The sequence below is a fragment of the Nelusetta ayraudi genome, unplaced genomic scaffold (genome assembly GCF_046127955.1).
Source record: "Nelusetta ayraudi isolate G7.1 ecotype Tasmania unplaced genomic scaffold, CSIRO-AGI_Nayr_v1 ptg000004l, whole genome shotgun sequence".
Classification (NCBI taxonomy): Eukaryota; Metazoa; Chordata; class Actinopteri; order Tetraodontiformes; family Monacanthidae; genus Nelusetta; species Nelusetta ayraudi.
Genome location: NW_027466054.1, coordinates 16,558,151 through 16,576,706, shown reverse-complemented (window position 1 = coordinate 16,576,706; position 18,556 = coordinate 16,558,151). Strand labels below are relative to the sequence as shown.

The 18,556-nt window shown below is 45.5% G+C and overlaps 1 protein-coding gene across 1 annotated transcript; it reads left to right on the top strand.

The window, feature by feature from the left end:
* The first annotated feature begins 371 nt into the window (after window positions 1-371).
* inab (internexin neuronal intermediate filament protein, alpha b) lies at window positions 372-3,079 on the top strand. The gene is made up of 3 exons (XM_076038610.1): window positions 372-2,040; window positions 2,471-2,595; window positions 2,762-3,079. The coding sequence occupies exons 1-3, from the start codon at window positions 997-999 to the stop codon at window positions 3,033-3,035; spliced, it is 1,443 nt and encodes a 480-aa protein (XP_075894725.1). The 5' UTR covers window positions 372-996; the 3' UTR covers window positions 3,036-3,079.
* Window positions 3,080-18,556: the final 15,477 nt, after the last annotated feature.

The following is an 18,556-nucleotide window of genomic DNA, read 5'->3' as shown; positions in this document are numbered from 1 at the left end:
AATTCAGAATGTCTGTATTGGAGATTTTTGATTGTATTTTTTTTTTTTTTTTAGGTTATTTGATGAAACCGAAGCAAACCTAGAGTTTTGGACTTTTCTTCCGCAAAACAAAGTAAAGTTATTCAGAGGAACAGACAAAAGAAACAAATAGATTAAACGGGAGATGTATGCAAAGTAAAACAATGTCGATACATTGTCTATATACAGCAAATTGCAATATTCTGGTATAACGAGTAAAATAACCGAATTCAGTGATGAATCGGTGCGTTCATAGCTAGCAAAAAAGTATATATATATTTTTTTTAATCTTAACTAATTAACAACAAACCCCTGTGGCGTTACAAGAAAGTTGGTACACCACTTGTAATGCCAACATTTGACAGGAGAGGGCAGCAGAGAATTGTTGGTGGCATGCCGCTCGCAACGGTGAAAGTGCATTGCAAAAATAAAACAGTTGTCAAATTAGCCTGAATGAAATGAAACTTTGGCCGTTAGTTTACACGTTGAACCTGTTCCTGAAAGCAAAAGAGATTCTAGGAACCCAACTCGTAAAGTTTAAACACGCCCACCCAAAAATGATCATATCTTCCCTTGTATTGAAATTACGCCTTTGTTATCATTGTTGTGCATTTTAATGCAGCAAGTTAACAAGTATGATTGCTGCACACTATTTTATTATCAATCCTCGATTTTGACGTTTATGGGCAACTAGCGATCACTCAGTGATGCAGCACCACTGCGCCAAAAGGACAGTTCCATTTGCCCCACACAAAGAACTGCCGGACTATAATAGGATTAATGCAGCCATCACCAGCTAAATTAAAACATACACAGAGAGAGGTTCTGCGCAATATTTGGGATTATTTCTCATGTGATGCGTGGTACCTGGAGGAAACGAGTCCGGATCGTGACATCGGGCATTAATTAGTCATTGGGTTAGTCCCCCTATATAAGGAGGTGAGCACAGCGCCCCGCTCTGTCTCCATCCCTGCCAAGATGAGCTACGCATCTGAAGTCTACTCCTCCTCCTCCTACCGGAAGATTTTCGGGGATTCTCCCCGTTATGCGTCCTCTCCATCCCGGAGCGGGAACGTGTCCTCTCGGGGAGGCTACCGCTACTCCTCCTCCGCGAGCCGCAGCAATGTCCCATCCCTGGGCTCGCACAGTAGGAAGTCCGGCCGCTCCTTCTCCATGCCGCTGGAGACCTTCGACCTGACCCAGAGCACCGTCCTCAACAATGAGTTCAAGATCATCCGCACCAACGAGAAGGAGCAAATGCAGGGTCTCAACGACCGCTTCGCCATGTTCATCGACAAGGTGCGCAACTTGGAGCAGCACAACAAAGTTCTGGAGACGGAGCTGATCTCGCTGCGCCAGCGGCAGACCGAACCGTCGCGCCTGGCCGATCTCTACCAACAGGAGATCCGCGAGCTGCGCTCCCAGCTGGAGGAGCTCAACGGGGAGAAGTCCCAGCTCCTCATCGAGAGGGACAGCATCGACGACGACCTGCAGAAGCTCAGGGGCAAGTACGAGGAGGAGTTCCGGGCCCGGGAGGAGGCGGAGGCCACCCTCAAGGCTTTCAAGAAGGACGTGGACGACGCCACCATGGTGCGCCTGGACCTGGAGAAGAAGGTGGAGTCTCTGCTGGATGAGATCAACTTCCTCAGGAAGGTGCACGAGGAGGAGGTGGCCGAGCTGATGGATATGATCCAGGCGGCGCAGGTGTCCGTGGAGATGGAGGTGTCCAAGCCGGACCTCACCTCCGCCCTCAAGGAGATCCGCGGCCAGTACGAGTCCATGGCCTCAAAGAACCTGCAGTCGGCCGAGGAGTGGTACAAGACCAAGTTCGCCGACCTGTCCGAGCAGGCCACCCGCAGCAATGAGGTCATCCGCGCCAGCAGGGAGGAGATGAACGAGTTCAGGAGGCAGCTGCAGTCCAAGACCATCGAGATCGAGAGCCTGAGGGGAACCAACGAGTCCATGGAGAAGCAGCTGCGGGAGATGGAGGACAGGCACAACGTGGAGATCGGAAACTACCAGGTACGCATTTGAAATGTTCGTCGTCTCGGAGTTAAACGAGGGGTAAAGGGCGATATTTTATCAATCTTGAATCAAAACGAATCGGCTGCTGTTATTTAACTATTTATTAGCCCATTTATTAGTTAATTCTCTTGATGGACTGAGTTTGATGTGGTGTTGTGCGGTCTCTGTCCGTGGTGCTGAATCTCCCAGGAGAGCGTGCGCTCGGCAGCTGCATTTGACAACGCCCATTGAGCGTCCGCTCGGGTGTTTTTTCTTTTCTTTTTTTTACCCGAGCAGCGTGACTGACTTAGCACTTTCTTCAAAAATATACATAAAAATACAATGTATTGCAAAATAAAATAAAAAATAAAAGTATAGTAATAAAATGTAGAGCACATTTTGATAGGTTTAACTTTTATGTCCTGTGCACTGCTGTGCTCTTCCGCAGGACAACATGGCAGAGCTTGAGAACGACCTGAGGACCACCAAGAGTGAGATGGCGCGTCACCTCCGGGAGTACCAGGATCTGCTCAATGTCAAGATGGCGTTGGACATTGAGATTGCAGCCTACAGGTGCGATCGAGTCTCCGTCAGTCAGTCACCACTAGCCGAGCAACATGAAGGAAGAAGAAAATGTTTTTTTTTTAATTTAAAAAATAAGTCTTTGGTATTTAAAATTAAGCCTTGTTCCTCTTCGTCCCCCAACCTTGTCTGAATCCCTTCCTCCTCCTCATGGCAGGAAACTTCTGGAAGGTGAGGAGACCCGCATCGGAACGGGGATCACCTATCCGGGCCCCGGCATGGGTGGTGGCGGCCAGGGCTACGGCTACCAGTCCCGCATCTACACCAGCACCAGCCGGGGCGGCGGCAAGAAGGAGGGCAAGGACGAGGACCAGCAGGTGAAGGCGGCCGGCAAAGTGTCCCAGCGCGAGGTCTACGAGGAGACAGTGGTCACCAAGAAGATGGAGAAGCAGCAGGAGAGCGGCGACGCCTCCACCAATCAGAAAAACTAAGAGCCGACCCTTGAGCAACCCCTCCCCCCTCCTTCTTCCCCTCTTGTAACCCCCCCCCCCCCCCCCACCCCGCACCCCGCCCTGAAACAAAGCCAGAGTCACGGTAGCTCTTAACACTTGTGGAGATCCGAGACGTTAGCGGTGCGGTTTGTTCATCTCGTTTCAACTTGGACGATTTCTGTCACGTGACACATTTATAACATTGGATGTCCACAAGTGTGTGGAGTTCTGGATCTGGATATTTGTTTTACACCCCCCCGCCCTCGCATTCCCCAACCCCATCTTCCCCAATTCCCCCAGGGAAATCCATTCTAAGCCTACTTTAACCGTCACCTTATACAAAACCACTCATCTCTCTCTGTCTTTCTCTCTGTCTCTCTGTCTCTCTCTCTCTCACACACACACACACATTCGATATCAGACAATAAAACACAGTTTACGTAGCATCTCTTACGAAAGTAGGATCTTGAAGAAAAAAAAAAAAGTAGTCTGTCACAGTTTGGACTCATATTGTATTGATGTGCGATGCTGGAACACACTAAGTAATAACTCTGGTCCTTCACCGCAATCACAAGCTGTGAAATGTGCATCAACCAACACAAACCACACAACCGGAAGCAGTTGTTGTCGGCCTCATTTGTGCGGCTGCTGTTGCGATCGCAGGCTGAAATATTCTTAATGAAACAGTCTTTAGGTCCAGGTCTCCTCTTGCACAATTTGTTTGGTCACAGCTGGTTCAATCTGTGATGACGTGACTGTGGGCCAGATGGTTCTTCATAACACCGATTTAGATCCTATGAGTCCTTGTTGTTTCACCACACAAAGCAATTTAAACTAGATTCAAAGCCAAGGCAGAGCAAAAAACTAAAATAACATATTACTCCAGCATAGTTTGCATGGTGTGCGTAGATGTCATGCTTGCATGGAATCCATCTTCCGGAACTCTTTCGTGATTTTACAGATTTAAAACCATATCATGCACAACGTTCATCGGTTGCTTGTGATAGACTCGCGTGAGCCCGTAGGCTAGTTTTGAGGACGGCTGTTAGAGCTCTGTAGGAAGTGACTTAGGTAGTTCTGCTCCGACGCTGTGGTTCTAGATAATGAGCAGGGTGCACAACCAAAGGAGGCAAAAACGCAACTTGCAAGATATCAAAGCAATTTGTTTCTGCCGCAGACAGTTAGAAACATGGTCCATCCATTTCACAACATTGCTTGTGTGTCATTGATGATTCCTTTCAAGAGTCGAACAAACACTAGAGAAAGTGGCAAAGAAGACCCTGGTGTTTTGTTTTCTGATGTTCTTTTCTAACTGTGGCCATGACTGGATACAAATGCCTGTTGTAGCACAAAAAAGTCACAAATAGAACTCTGTAGCTTGTTTTTCTGCTTGTGCACTGCCAACTTGAACACAACTATTGTACTGTGCTGCTTCTGATGCTGCTGCCGCTGGTGATGGTCATGGTGGTGATCCACACCTTACCAAACTGTACACACAAACAAAACAAAACAAAACAATAATAATGATTGTATGGACTAGCTTGTCTGTTCTTTTTTTTTTTTTTGGCTGATCTGAATGAGATTCCTGGTTGAGTATCGGCCAGTAGCAAGCGTGTTTGCGTCTCTAAAATGTGGCCTACTTCAAGCCGGATTCCCAGCAAACTGAATTCATCGTCTTGTAAATTATATTCTGAGCTTTCATGTTTACAGTTAAGTTGCCACTAGTGTCCGAATGACAAACGATCACCAAACCTTTTCCAGCACTGCCAGACACGACTTGATAATAATAATGAGACAACGAGTATTTTCTGGGTTCACGCCATGCATCATCAACCTTAAACCAATAATTGATCGAGACGTAGCCACAGAGCAAATAATGTAGGATGTCAATTGCCTTAAAACACCAGCAGCTTTAACTCCGGCCGTGTGCGTGACGTTGTGCGACTCTGTCCAGTGGGGGTGTTAGTGCCATGATTCGATCTTGATTAGCGTTTTTGTCTAGAGTTACCATGATGACGAAAAAAAAAAAGCATAAGGGATTGAATGTAGTTGACATGCTATTCTCTCTACTGTTACTACTACTACTGCTACTACTTGTGTATTTGCTGTATGACACCATATCAATAAAGACTTGACATTATTAGAGCAGCATGAGACGTCACTGTGTGTGTGTTTTGTATGCAAACACCCTCCCGGGTGAACCTGATTGGACAGGAAAGACAGGGCTAATTAATTAATTTCCAATTGGGGAAATTAAACATACTCTGTTAATTTTGCTCTCATACAGTTCAGTGGTTCATCTCGATTAAAAAAAATAAATAAAGCTATTTAACTGTAATAATAAATGTATTTATTGGGGTTTCTTATATGGCTTTAACTTCACTTCATTAACAATACAATATGTCAATGAACTATTCTCCCTACACTCTCAGAAGCTAGGAATCCCTCCATTTCTGCTGGTGAAATTAATAGTATAAACGTCATTTCACCTTATTGTTAAGGAGCCCGAGAGGTGGACAGAGAGCTTCAATTTGTCTTTCACAGGAACAGAGTTGCTTCAGGGTCACCTTGACCCTTGCAGTGCAGAAGTGTTTGTCCTCTCAGGGTCACAGTACAGATGTATTACAGAAACATGATGGATTGGCTGTGGTTGCGCTGCATGTTGATCTCTGCACCTTTACTGTTGCGCGCGCACGCGCGCGCACACACACACACACACACACACTGCTCGAGACCTCATCACCTGGTGGATACGGTCTCCCTCCCTTCGTCCAGTTTCTTGGTGGGAGCAGCAGCCACATGTGTGACGTAGGTTGCAGCTGTTCAAAGATTTATACTTCCGCAGTGCTGCTGAGCGGGAGATGTGTTGAGAGCCGTCAGGTGAAAAGCCACCATAAAAGCCCCGTTACAAAACAGCGCTGCCTCATTTTTGCAGTAAAAACTCGAGGACAACTTTTTCTATTTTGAACCCAGTCACCGGTGCCCATCGCCAACCCCGACTCCAAACCTTCACACAGGAACGCTATGAGGCTGTAAAAATTAAGATACACTATGTGTCAACAGTTGTGTGGTGTTTATTGTGGGATATGTTAGAGGCCACAATAATAAACGCTGAATACCAGTGGGATCAGCAGGAGATGTGAGTCATTCTATTATGTATCTAATATATACATATATATTGCATATATCTACTGTAATTACTAAAAAGAGGGGAATTACTGAACACAGAAGGGTTGTACAGAAACACTTGCAACGTAGTGTGAAAGATTTTTTTTTCACTATATTTGATTATTATAATTTTTTTTTTTAATAATTTCAGATCAGTGTGAGGCCCACTGTCACATCACCAACTCATTTTATTTCCACCGCATTTCCAACAAGAATGCTAATCTGGTTGGCTTCGTCAGACTTTCTGTAGGCTTCATTTTCTAAAATCTGTACACAAACATGGTCATGGATGCTCAGTGGACACATTCTGAGAGGCCTGAGGGAGACTGTACCGTGTTGCTTGGCCATGTTTTATGAGCTGACTGGTAATACTCCTTTCATGGGGCCTCTGATGGCGTGGAAATTTCAATCCGAAGGCGCCACCGCGTGGGCCGTAAATAGCACTCGTTTGTCAGAATCTGTTCAATCTATCCAGGCGTCAGCTGTGAGGACAAATGTAAAAGCTGTAAATCGACACGTTCAAGCACCTGTAATGTACAGAGGGGGAAGACCGAGGCAGACACACGATGCAGCATTTCATCCTCCGGTCTCTGGATGTTCCAGGTCGACTAGGCTACAGCTATTAAGACAATGCCCACAGCTGAGAGGTGTTCATGCAAATGTAGTGATTGGGGGAACAACTTGTGCAGGACTGGAAGAAAAATACAAAAACATCTTCTGGTGGGCCCCCAGGTAAGCTCAGCCAACAGGCAGACTCTTTGGCAATGTAAAAGGAAACAAGCTAAAAGCTAAAAATCTGATCTGCATCAAAAATGTTATTTGTATTCAGGAAGGGTTAGTTTTGCAGCTCAATAAATGTTGTGTTACATTTATCAAACACTAAACACCTATTATATTGAGATTTTGTACCCCTACAAAACTAACTATTGTTCTGAAGGACTGCAGCCAGGCTAACCCAGGGCAGCAATTGAAGCTACATGCTAACAGTCCATACTGCTACCTTATTCTTTATCCAAATTACGGAGAAGATTATCTATCTATCCATCCATCAATCTATCTATCTTTTTTTTCCATTCATACAGGTGTGAGTCACCCTGCTGCACGTACGCGCGACTCCCTCAACCTGTAACCAGTCTGTTAATTTGTGCTGTTGCTGTGGCATCAGTTGCTAACGTCCTGCTGTGATTCAGCAGCCCTTTGGAGATTTGAGAGATGCAGTCTGAGGCAATCAACAGGTCTGGCATTAAGGGGAACAGGAGATAAGCAGAGAGGAAAAAAGATCACAAAATATGATGCAGTGACGTACATGATGCATGCTGAACGTAATGGAGGAAAAATCAGAAACATGTAGCCAGCCACAGCTGCTCAGGATGGTTTTTCTTTCTTACGCCTGGAAGAAAGCGCTGAATCATTTGGAGGAAGAGCCTGGCCGTGACGTGGCTTCCTCTCCGTTAGCCACAAGCCACTCTTTTTTTTTCTCTCTATGTGCTAATAATAGCAGAGACAGAGTGGGCAGAGCCAGACACGCAGACAGACAGTGACAGGGCAAATGTCTCCTCCTGAACAAAGGGAGTGTCAGCCGGGCTCTTAGCCCGCGACTAATCTTCCACCAGGATGGAACATGTGGTTCTGAGCTGATCGGATCTGAGGAACATGATCACTGACATGATTGTGAGTGTTTGATTTGAAAGAGTGAAGCACTGAAACCAGTTTAGATGTACCATCAATGTTTTTTTTCTTTCTGATCACAAGTTAAGAGGTTGTTATATTAAATGAATGAAATAAATGCTAAATAATTAGACCCTGTAAAAAAATTATTCTGATGGCTTAATGCACAAATACATGCAAACATCACATTTTTGAATATAACATTTTAAGTACTTTGAAAAGTTAAAAAAAAAAAAAAAAGCCTCTTGCTTGCATAATTGTGGCCATGCTCTCATAAGGACAAGTGCCAAAATGATTAATATGTAACCGGCATCGTTTCAAATCACGACTATTACTCACAAGACACGGTCGTATTAAACATGCATGCAATCAGCACTCCTTTCTTTTTCAGGTGTTTTAAAGTGTGATGAAGCCGTTCTTGCACTTATTTATCACGTCTATAAAAAGGTCGGTATTTTTAGACTTCAGCAGGCTGCATCAAAGGAGGATTGTGAGATCTGGAAATTGACGTGTGCAACAGGAGCAGCAGAGCTGCTGCAGTTCGTTCTGTTTTGTTGTTTCTTTTCTAAGCTTAATTAAATTGGTTGTGTTAAATGACTTGCCACCTACCTCTCATAACTGTGCAATTTTGCAAGAGCTGCATATTGCAATTTGTGTGTCTTGTTAAGACAAAGTCCAACAATACTTTGCTACGCACAAAACTCAAACAAACTTAGTACGATAGACAGAAAGACGAAAGACAGATTACCATCAGACCAATTCTGATAGATTGTGTAGATACAAGGTGGTGGCTAATGATAATCTGAATATGGTTGTATAACATGTCTAACATGGGAGTTTTAACTGATGAAACCAGACTAATCAGTTCTATTGCTACAATTTTGACTGAAAACTTATTTGACTCAATGACCTGCAGCCATAAAAGGTTGCACATCCTGGCGGGGACAGAGTCCCTGACTCGAGGAGGGAGTGCCGCTCCCTCTTGCCATATTCAGAGGGGACTCGTTATTTTGGAGATGGCCTGGGAGCTGCGGCAAAACAAGTTCAAGCAACGGGGGCTCGTCCTCACATCACCTTCTGCTGCAGTGTGCAGCCGCCAGCAGGAGCACGTGGCCCCAGTATTGAAGCACCCCAGTAACATTGTGCTCTATAGGTCTAGAGCAGGCATGGGCAAACTATGGGCCAGGGCCCACATGCGGCCGTAAAGCTTTTTAATCCGGCCTACTGAATGTAAAGAAATTATATCAATAGTAAGTAAGTAAAATAGCTGCATTTTATTTTTATTTTTTTCAGTGTTTAAGAGTTATTTCAATAAAGGGCTACCTTAGGGTATCAAAGACTCATATGTTGTTGAAATGCTTTTGACAATTTTCAATTCAACTCATGATGTTTTTTTCCTCCTATGAGGTGGCTCACCAAAACACTCCATCTATCTGCTCCTGCTCCAGCCGCTCTGTCAAATGTTAGAACCCATTGTGGCCCACCAGTCAAAACGTTTGTCAGCACAACAACTACCAAATTTTAGGATTCAAACCACTGCCACCGATCACTGGTTTACGCAACTCGCCTTGTCTTTCAGGCTAGAGCAGAAGGCTAAAGTTGGATTACTTCTGAGAGTTTCAGTTCAGACTGTGGTTTACTCCATGCCATGGGGGCGGCAAAGCTGAAAGCTCATTTTTTTTTCAAATTCAGTCCTTATGCGGTACCTGTGGGGAACAAATAACAAGTGTTATGCAAGAACGCACGGCACAGCAACTACTTCTGACTTCTGCTGTCTGACTGACACACAAATAAGATGGAATCAAGCCTAAAGAAAGCCTTGTAGACAATATGCAAATTCACGCAACCCTAATTGCAATTAAAATGTTTAGGCAGCCACTAATTTATACATTAAAACCACAGAGGTGCATAAACAGTTTGTTGTGATGGGGTGTCTGGTGACGGCAGAGCACCATTACGCTCTAAATAAAGAGCCTTCCCTCGGCTCTCGGCCCGGCCAGCGAGAGATGTGACGTCGCCTAATGGATGATGCAGCAGCTGAGCCCACCGTCGGCTTTTAATCCTGGAGAAAATGGAGTGACAGTGCCGTGCGGCCTGGAGGGAATTTTTTTTAAAGCGTGATAATAAAGTTTGGAGTGGCCAGAAGAAATTCGCTTTTAGGCCTCACGGAGGGACTAAAGAGCAGTGGGGTGACAGTAGGAGTAGTTGCTTTGTGTCTTACAGAATGGTTGATGAGGGTGTCTCTGATCAGTTTTACAAGATTTTTGTTTCATTGAGGATTCCCTTTGCTTAATGCAGGGTAGGGTATGTTCAAAAGAGGACATGAGAAGGTTGGAGCTACTGAGGCGTCAAGCTTGAACTGGCTGAATCACTTCTATGCTGTTCAAAGTGTCACCTGCTGAGAAGAAGGGGAAAAAAGACGGGGGCGGGGAAAGGTGGTGTGTGGCATTGAGGCTTTGGATTGAGGAACACTTCACTGCGGTCATTAGCATCCTCAGCGGCTGAACAGGTGTGGAGCCGAGAGGTCAGACAGACTAATTGTGCATTAATCATTAATCACTTGGCCACAGGAGGCCTGAGGGTGAGCGACGCAGCATTGTCGTCACAGCCAAGGATGTTGTAATTAACATAATTAGAGTGAGATCAGTGTAGTTTTGTTTCCTAAGGTTGTCCAGAGATACTGTGGCATTATATTTTCAGGTTTTACGTTCTGTGCAGAGTGCAAGTGATGTTTTCTTGGTTTAGCGCGATGGGTCAGGCAATGAGAAAGGCAACACGAACAGTCAGCAGGCACTCTTTGATTGAGGATCTTTGGTCTTTCATTTGCTCCTTTTTTTGGTTTAAATCATGATGTCATGAGGCCAGACGATCGATATTCACATTTTTGTTGCTTTTATATCTTATGGCACCTTCCTCAGATTTCGTTAGAATTACTGAGAGGGTACAATTTCTCCCAGCTTAGATATGAAGCCAGTCACAACCTTCTTAAATATCCTTTGACATCCTTTCACTGTGTGATGTGTCACATATGAAAAGTTTGCCAATTACATCAATATGATAATCAAAGACATAAAGCAGAGAGAGGGGAGCCGTAGGCCCCTCCCCCTCATGACATGCAGGCCAGCGGGTGGGGTTGACAGGGGTCGGGGCTGCAGGGATGAAGGTTATCTGCCAGCAGAAGCACTTATTGACCAAACCTTCTGCACTCTGCACCGTCTTCAAACCCCCAGTCCTGCACTGGGACAGCTGGGCTGAGTGGGCGGGGGATACGTGAGGGGGAGGAGGACTGTGCCCAAACTCTCCTCCTCCCCCCTTTTATCATCCCTATCGTGTTTGCACACACACACCTAATGAGACACAAAGGGTCTCTTTGCTCTGAGTCAACCTCCTGCTGATCAGCTGACCTCCAGTTGATCAGCAGACCTCCAGTTGATCACCATTAAAGCCCCAATCAATTGCTGCCTGTTAAACTGGATCCTGATTTTGCCAGGAAGTGTTTTGGAGAGACTCATTTTCATTTTCTAAAACACATTATTGCAAAACTGCATTTGTTTTGAGTCAGAAATCACGTCAGGAAACACCTTTAAGAAATGATAATTCACTTCAATGCATCCATTGTGCTTTAATGGGAATTCCATTTTCTGAAATATTTCCTCAGGTTGCACACTCACCACAGCCACTTTATTAGATGCTGGTCAATGGCTCGATGATATAAACAGCCAATCAGCCAATCACATGGCAGCAACTCCAGGGTTAGAGAAGACGGTCCCCCCCCACCCCCCCCCCGGCCAATACCTGGTAAAAGCAAGGCATTCCTAATAAAGTCGCCCATCATTGTATATGGACCTGTTCTAACAGGCAGAAACTGGACGCTGGGGTTTGAATAAACACCGGCAGCTGATTGGACTATATAACGCCTGGCTGAAGGCGATAATGTATTTTTCTGATGTGTGGCCGTGGTTGGGTGGGCGGAGCATCGGCACCTATCAGCAACATCAGCACCTCCCTCCCCCCGGGCACTCGTTTGAACCTGAACATCTTATTCAATCCCCCGGGGCGTTAAAAAAGAAAAGCCATCAACATCTGAGATGGACGGCGGCCGACTCCAACGTGGAAGTGAGTCGTTTGGTCTGAAGCTGCTCGTCCCGGCTGAGCGAGCGCTGATTACACCACAGACGTCAGGAGCTTATGGCGGCGATAACTGGCGTCACAGTGTTTTCATTCCTCGCGACGGCTCTCGTACACGTAGCTGCGGCTCCAAATTGTTTCTCTAAATGAGGCCGGAGACAGTTATGGGGGTGATGTCTCCCTTTATTAGCTAAGAGTCAGCATCCATCAAAAGGTGTCGCCTCGCTGAGTGGGACAGACCTTCGCTTTGATGTTCCCGAGCCATGCGTCAAATGAAGCTCTATAAAGACAACAGGAGGAGGACGATGAATTGGGCTATCCCCATTTCATTCCATTGATGTCACTTCTCAGTGTAACACACTTGACACAGTGTCAGCATGGTGTGTGTGTACGATATCCATCAGTGTGGAACCTCGTACCTCTTCATCGACTGCTGGACACCTCAAAAGACGACACAGTGGGAGAAAGACGTGTTGTGGAGCTAAAACAGCTCAACTTTATGCTAACATGACTTATCACCAGCCATGCTAACCATGCTAGCCACAGACTGCTGCTGGCTCGCTCAAATTCTATTGCATCTTGTCGACCTCCAGAGGAACTCTTATCTGTCAGCCTGAGGATTCACTCGACAGTCCCCTCCCTTTAAGTTGCGGAGAAACCAGGAAGTAGAAGCTGCCCTCAAACGCCCGAGAGGAAGTCGAAGGAGAGCAACAAGAAATGACAGCAAGCCTAGCTGTGGCTGTCCATCCATCGCTACTTTAATCCGAACCAGAAGGTATTTTCACAATCAAAGGAAGAATGCACTGTACATTCTGTTGATTTTGTTTGGGCAGATGTTGACACACAATGATGTAAAAGGTTTTGTTAAAAAACAAACAAAACAAAAAAAAAACGAACAAAAAAATATAGCTCGCAGTAAAAAGAAATGCCAGCACAGCAAAAGCATGCAACACAGCAGCATCACGGCCCTTTACTGTATATTATGAGTATGCAGACATTCTTCTCTCCCCTCCACCTCTCCTCCTCCCCTCCTCCTCCTCCCCCTGCATCTCCCAAAGTGCTGACCGGAGACATTCTGCACCTGCTGGCACTCTGCCCACAGGCTGATATACAGTGTCACTGTAAAGGCATAAACAGCTATTGATCGGGACCGAGAACACCGAAAGCATTCCATTATCCCAAGGTGTGGACGTAATTAACAATCGGCACGTGACCGCCATCCCCTGGGACTCCAGGCTTAAGGCTCGTTCATGGGTGGGTGGGGTGTGCTGTTAAAATATTTACCTCCCGAAATGAAGTGGCTACAGTAAAACGTCCGTCTGAGCGCCGTGGAGGCTCGTCTGATATGTGTGTGTTCTGACCACGTGTTGTGTTGAGATGATTCACGAGCCGCAGCCGATCCATAGGGAGCTAAGGCCCCATAATTAGAGAGCAGATCGATGGGGCTGGATCAGCTATTAATTAAAAGGCAGTTTAGACGCTTGTATGGCTGGTCAGCCGAGAGCTCGTCTCTCACTCAGGCCTTTTTTCTGCGTCTGAGTGTGTGTGTGTGTGTGTGTATGGACATAAGCCGCTTGTTGCAGCCGTCGCGCAGTGAGGCTTAGGAGAATGTGTGAACCGGACTTTAATGCAATTGACCAGGGTCCACCGGCCAGGGCCCTTTGTGCAGTCGAGACAAAATTTGTTTCTCCAAGAGTGCAGAAATCTTGTTGTTCTTCAAAAAAGAGATGTACATGTTAATCACACTGGATTATCTTGTTTTAAATCTGCTCACAAATGTACAGTCAAAGCCAAACTCACATCGGCATCTATTTGAGACAGACCTTGGCTTATTGTTGCAGGAAAAAACTGGAGGGAAAATGGAAAGAAGAAGAAACCTCAGAGAGAGAGAGAAGGGGAAATAACCAAGCAGTTTCAGTTCCTGTGCAGCTGCAAGATATTTGTCTATTTCAACTCCAGCAGCAGTGCAAATACATTTAGAGAATCTTTGTGAGATACTCCTGCACATACAGGGGTTGGATGACAGTACTATTGAGTACCTTTGACCCCTCAGACAGCAGTGCACTGAGAAAAAAATAACAGTGCCCTTTGGCCCATGGTGAATACCTTTTTTTTTTTAAAGAGAGAAAACAATCCTCAAGGACAGTGCGTCCGTGCTTTATGCTGAGGCTGAGACTGAGTGCACAGTTCAAAGCTCACCTTTGCCTCCTGTCCATTGCACTGCTGGCTCATCTGTTCCTGCAGAGCTGCAAAGCTGCAGACAGGTTCCGGAGGAAAAACAACATTGTGATTTACCTTTAAAAACAAACAAAAAAAAAGGAACAGTGTGTGTGAGCTGCATGGTGAGCAGCAGGATTAGACCACAGGGACCTGCAGCGGCGGAGCTCAACAGCTGAAGTCAAATCACCAAGGAAGGAGAAAGATACTGAATTTAACGTGTTGAATTTTGGGGATTTTATTTCACGCCTTCGGTCGCAAGTCTGTTGTTGACAGTCTAAACTGAGACACCGTCTGGTGTTTGTGTGTATTTCTGTGTGTGTGTGTGTATTCTTCCCATTTTTGAAAGGACACCAGTCTGTGCATGTGGCACCATAGACTGGTTGTTCCCCAAGGACACGCCCATCGTCCACTCTCCCCTCCTGTTGACATCAAATGGTGCTAACAAAGGAAACCCCCGTCCAGCCCTCAGCCCCTCCACCTCTACACACTCACACACACACACACACACACGCACACACTGTTGCAAGGACAAACACGCATGCACGCACAAACCTCAAGAAGAACAAAGAGCACTTCTTTCTCATGACCGCAGCATTTTTTTTCCTTTCTCTCTTTTTTTTTCTTTTTACCTGCTTGTCATCTCTGATTTTGAAGAGCGCGCAAGGAAAATCAATACGTTCTTGTCGACAAATCACCTGATAACCTCCTGACGAGAAGGTGCTCTTGTTTGTTCTGGCTCCCAGATTAGATCAGGGCTTAGCTGGGATGCTTGTCACAGCCAGAGTCTGTAGTCTGCTGCCAACAGCAGTGCGATATCCTCCCTTTAATTATTCTAATTCACAAGGATCTTCAAAAAAAAAAAAAAAGTAACACAGTCTCATTGTCTGTTGATACAATAACAACTACTGCGTTACACAGAATAGCAGCTACTTCAATCTTCTCCATATGCCCAAAGCAAGACAACCACTGGGTGTCTGATGACATAACATGACAAATATCATAGATTCATTCTTGAAATATTTCTTATTAATATGTCAATAATGTCACTGCCTTAAAAATGCACAATACCTGATCCATGTTTTAAATAGCAGCTCTCTGACCTTCAGACCTTCTTATCCTGGCCTGCTAGCAGCCTTGGCGTGTGTGTGTGTGCATGTGTGTATGTGTGCACGCGCATGTGTGTGTGTGTGAGTGTGGTTATGGTAAGGTAATGCCATGTGGACTGCAGAGAAGCCTCATTTGGAAGAAACACTATCTGACCAGGTTTGTATTGTGGGTAAGAATGCCAGACATCTATTGTTTTGTTTTGGAAATTGTTTTGTTTATATATGTATATACATATCTATCTATCTATCTATATATATATATATATATATATATATATATATACATATATATATATATATATATATATATATATATATGTATATATATATATATATATGTATATAAATATATATATATATATTATTATTATTGATCTTTTTTTTTTCAGTTAAGAAACAAAACTACAAATGCCACTGTATTTTTCCCACCATACATAAACCGATATATCTAGTTACTCTGTCCTGCTGTAAGTCTCACCAGGCTGCACCTTATTAGTTTTAGATGGGGTCTCTATTATTTATAGTGATGAAGACGTTGTGTTGTGGAGGAGCCGCAGTAAAAAAGGAGGACGAGGTGGGGCTGCTTGAGTGCCTGGTAAGATCTTCAGTGATAGAAGAATGCATAGGGGCGTGTAACAACAGAGAAGAACAGAGTGACACCACCGAGGCAGCAGGAGAGGAAGGAGGAGAAGCTGCGAACGAGCTGAAAACATTGTCAACAGACGATGAAGCAGATGAAACAAGGTCGTCGAGATCGCCCACGCAGATTCCCGCCTCCTCAGGGGGCCAGTAATCTTCCTCTTACTCCACCTGCCCACAAGAGTCACCTTGGCGTTGCTGTTAAACGGCTCACATATTAAGACTGACTTATCTCAGCAGATCTAAACCAACCGCCGTGGGACATCTGCACTGGCCATCTTTTGAATTTACCTGGCGATGAAACAACTTAAAGGCCCAGCGTGTAAGATCTGGTGCCACCTAATGGTCAGAAAGCACACTGCAAGCAATGTCCACATTAGTTTTGACCCATTGCACATTTCTTAAGGCAGCTGAGATGTAGAAGAAAATCGACTTGGTGGTAATAAGCAATGGCTTCTGCTAATGGGAATAGCATTTTAGCGGTATAGGTTGGCTTATTAGAATTGAACAATGTTTCAAGGAATAAAAAAAGGAAAAAAAACACTAAACTCCTGATTGACTTGAAGTCAGTGAAGCAGGAACTGCCCATTAGTGCGACCTCACATTAGTCTGACAAATTTCTCATTGGTCCGACCTCTCATTAGGGTTAGGGTTAGGGTTAGGGTTAGGCGTTAGGGTTAGGGTTAAGGTAGGGTTAGGGCATGGGTTCTCAAACTTTCTCTGTCACGCCCCACCTTGGAGGAAGAAAGCCCCAAATTTGACATGGCTGTGTCTTGAGGGATCCCGATGAACCTGCAACTGGTCCCATGTCTCTAGGACAAAGTTGACTTTTGACCCTATGGACTTACATGGCATTAGGGTTAGCGATAAGGCTGGAATTAGGGTTAGGGTTAGGGTTACTGCTGGAATTAGGGTTAGGGTTTCGGGGTTCCTCATGGGCTAGAAGCCCCAAATTTGACGTGGCTGTGTCTTGAGGGATCCCGATGAACCTGCAAGTGGTCCCATGTCTCTAGGACAAATTTGACTTTTGACCCTATAGACTTACATGGCATTAGGGTTAGCGATAAGGCTGGAATTAGGGTTAGGGTTTCGGGGTTCCTCATGGGCTAGAAGCCCCAAATTTGACGTGGCTGTGTCTTGAGGGATCCCGATGAACCTGCAACTGGTCCCATGTCTCTAGGACAAAGTTGACTTTTGACCCTATAGACTTACATGGCATTAGGGCTAGCGATAAGGCTGGAATTAGGGTTAGGGTTAGGGTTACTGCTGGAATTAGGGTTAGGGTTAGGGTTACTGCTGGAATTAGGGTTAGGGTTTCGGGGTTCCTCATGGGCTAGAAGCCCCAAATATGACGTGGCTGTGTCTTGAGGGATCCCAATGAACCTGCAAGTGGTCCCATGTCTCTAGGACAAAGTTGACTTTTGACCCCATAGACTTGCATGGCATTAGCGCAGTGGTTCTCAAACTTTCTTTGTCACACCCCACCTTGGAGGAAGAAAAATTTTCATGCTGCGCCACCCGCTTTGAGAAACATTGGGTTTGGGCCAGGGTTAGGGTTAGGGGAGGTCGGGCCAATGGGCAATTTGTCAAACTAATGGGAGGTCAGACCAAAGCCATTCTCCCAGTGAAATTGTGTGACGTGCTGAAGTGACCTGCTGACAGTTGTAATTTCAAGTTTGAAGATCAACCAACTGTAAAAGTGTAATTTGGTGCTATTCGGTAAAACTGCCCTCTTCATCAACACGCAATACGTGACTTAACTGTCATTTTATCTCAGTTCTTTGGTGAAAGTAAAATGCTACGTCAACAGTATCAGGTGTAGCATCGACCTGCACACATGCTGGTTTTGTGACATGACCCACAACCATCGACATGCTTCCGTACGTTGGTATTGGTCGCCTGCTGCAACTCACTCAACGCCATTCCTCACTCTGAATCCTGACTTCTCAGCAGGTTTGCCCAACCAGCCTGCGATGTCCTGCCTCCCCTTCACTGCTGCTGTCTCCTCCCCTCCTCCTCCTCTTCCTCCAAATGGATGCCTGATTTGTGAAGATTTGCGAAATGGTTCACCTGCAACTTCTGGTTAGCCTGCAGTAAACAGTGAGTGCTGGTCGTGGGAGCTGAAGGATGTGGCCTCTGCCACTGTTTGTTTTTTTTTTTTCCAAAAAATAATATATATTTATCCATCAGTAACTTTTCCCTCCCTGCAGCTTGGATCCTATGCTACTCCCGCCTCCCATGCAGCTGCCACTGGTCCTCCTGGCGGCCGACGGAGCCGACAGCTGCGTGCAGACGATGGCACTCCACTTCAGGGCAGCCCTGAATAATGTATCCTCTCCCTCCTGCAAAAAAATCTACAGATCTCTGGTGCCACAGCTCTGCCTTCGCAACCATTATTCCACTTGGATGGGCAGAAGTCTCGAAGAGGCACTCAGGCAATAGCGTGCGCACACACACACAGGCACACAGGCACAAACAAAGCAGGGGGCAGAAATAGAGTGAACCAGCCACCTGGGCTGGATTAAGTACTGCGTTGAAACAACTTGAGAAAGGAACTTTATTTATTTTGTGCAGCCGCTCAGTGTAACAATT